Source organism: Austrofundulus limnaeus, unplaced genomic scaffold (assembly GCF_001266775.1).
Source record: "Austrofundulus limnaeus strain Quisiro unplaced genomic scaffold, Austrofundulus_limnaeus-1.0 Scaffold248, whole genome shotgun sequence".
In the NCBI taxonomy this organism is placed as follows: Eukaryota; Metazoa; Chordata; class Actinopteri; order Cyprinodontiformes; family Rivulidae; genus Austrofundulus; species Austrofundulus limnaeus.
Genome location: NW_013952650.1, coordinates 719,234 through 721,269, shown reverse-complemented (window position 1 = coordinate 721,269; position 2,036 = coordinate 719,234). Strand labels below are relative to the sequence as shown.

At 43.1% G+C, this 2,036-nt stretch overlaps 1 protein-coding gene across 1 annotated transcript in view; it reads left to right on the top strand.

Annotated features, from left to right (window-relative positions):
* Nucleotides 1-1,012, top strand: part of si:ch211-251b21.1 (glutamate receptor U1) — a 19,594-nt gene extending 18,582 nt beyond the window's left edge. The window contains exons 9-10 of the mRNA XM_014020326.1: nt 365-615; nt 690-1,012. Coding sequence (XP_013875780.1) covers nt 365-615; nt 690-788 — 350 coding nt within the window. The 3' untranslated portion in view covers nt 789-1,012. The remainder of the gene's footprint in view (nt 1-364; nt 616-689) is intronic.
* The last annotated feature ends 1,024 nt before the right edge of the window (nt 1,013-2,036 follow it).

Sequence of the window (2,036 nt, the reverse complement as noted above, 5' to 3'; positions counted from 1 at the left end):
GGATATATCGTATCGTGACCCCTCTGTCATGATATGTATCGTATCGCCAAAGTCTTGCCAATACACAGCCCTAATAAATACACACATTCATGTTAGGAGTGGGCCAGCTCCCTGACCCAAGATGGCCGCCGTGTGAGGACGTCGGAGACTCTATGACCTAGCCTTTATACATCTGTGGTTTAGACATGTTAAAAACGACTACGTTACATTTTAACGAGAACAAAAAGAGCTGAAACTGTTAAAAATCTCAAAAATGATAAAAAATAATCAGAAAGTCCTGATTTGAAGGTTTTCACTTGTTGAAACAGCACAAAGTGCAGTAAATGGACCTCGCTCAGCTGTTCCTTTGGCTCCGCCCCCTCAGGGTCCCCGCTGGTGAAGAACCTGTCCATCGCCATCCTGCAGCTGAGCGAGGCGGGCGAGCTGACCCACCTGAGGGACAAGTGGTGGGCCAGCAGCTGCGTGGGCGCCGGCGAGGCCCACGCCTCCGAGGCGCTGAAGCCCCACGACCTGCGGGCTCTCTTCCTGCTCCTGGGTCTGGGTCTGGGCGTGGGGCTGCTGCTGGCCTTGTTGGAGCTCCTGGCCCGGGCCCGGACCCGAGCCAAGGCTGGGAAGGTAAGGAGGGACTCCCCTTCATGACCCGACAGAACCAGGCGGGCTCTCTGACCTCCTGTCTGACTCTGTTTCAGAAGTCCTGCTGCTCGGTCCTGACGGCGGAGCTGAGCCGGCGCTTCGGCAGCGGGGGGGAGGACTCGGAACCGGAGAGCTCCGACAAAAACAAAGCGTGAAGCGAAACGTGACGTCGGCGCCGGCTCCTGTTTTTATTTTTTTCATCTTTTATACGTTTGTAGAAAAGCTCGAGGAGTAAATTAGCTGAAAGGTTAGAAACTAAAGTTTGTTGTTCAGGCGACTAACAGAAACACTTCCTGTTCAGCTGCTTCACTTTAGACTTTTATGTTTTTGTTTCAGCAAACGTTTCTAATAAAAGCTTCAATGTTTGAAACCTTTTTAATTTGCTCTCTGTCTCTGAATCCTTTAAATAATGAAAACTTTAAAAAAAAAAATCCTGAAAACATAAAAACAGTCAGTTTGCCTAAATTCATTTAAAGTAAAACAAAAACAATTTTTTTCAAAATATCCACATTTTAATTAAAATATTTTTATTGTCAGGTGTTCTGTTTGTTWATGGAACAGTTTTATTTATAAATGAGGTCAGTGCAGCCTCTGATGTTGGGGTCAAAGGTCATGATGGACTCTGGAGGTCTCATTACCAGTCCTGGTCCTGGTGGACCACCATCCTGCATGAAGCCCGTTCGTTCAGGGTCACCTCTGAACCTTTCAGGATAGTGGACCACCAGGACCAGGACTGCTGTGTGAAGGGGTCCTCATCGGTCTGGTTCTTGGATTCAGGTCTGTTAGGGTTGTTTACACCCAGTGGTGGCCACAGTTCTGCTAATAGCTGAACTAGCGTAGCTTTTTTTATTCAGTTTGGAAACTGTTAGCAGATTGATTAGGTACCGCTAAATTAGGTTTAGCTAAACACAACTAAAATTATTTTACACAGTTCATCTGAATTAAATAAAAACCATCCTCTATTTAAATAAACACAAAGCCTGATTACATATAAAATAGGGTAGATGAAGTATTTTCTATTTATTTGACTATAAACAGAATTTATAAAAATAGAAAGTTGATCAAAGAAATGCTTTTATTCTGAAAGGGCTAAATCGGAAAGATCACGCTGGACAGAAGAAGAACTGATTTGCTCCGTTGATGGAAAACAAACAGTTTGGATGAAGATTTGTTTTACAGGTTAGCTTCTTCATTTTTTAATCCAGTTAGCAGCTTAGCATTAGTGTCTTCTAATTATTAAAATATGTTTAGCTTTAGCTTACTCGAATTTTCCTCAGATTGTTTTTTTTTTTTATCTGTTTAGCCATTAATGTTAGCTTTCTTCCATTTTTCTGTATCTTTAGCGGTTTAGCATTAGCTTCCTAAATGGCGTTTTTTAAAATCTGTTTAGCATTAGCTTCCTA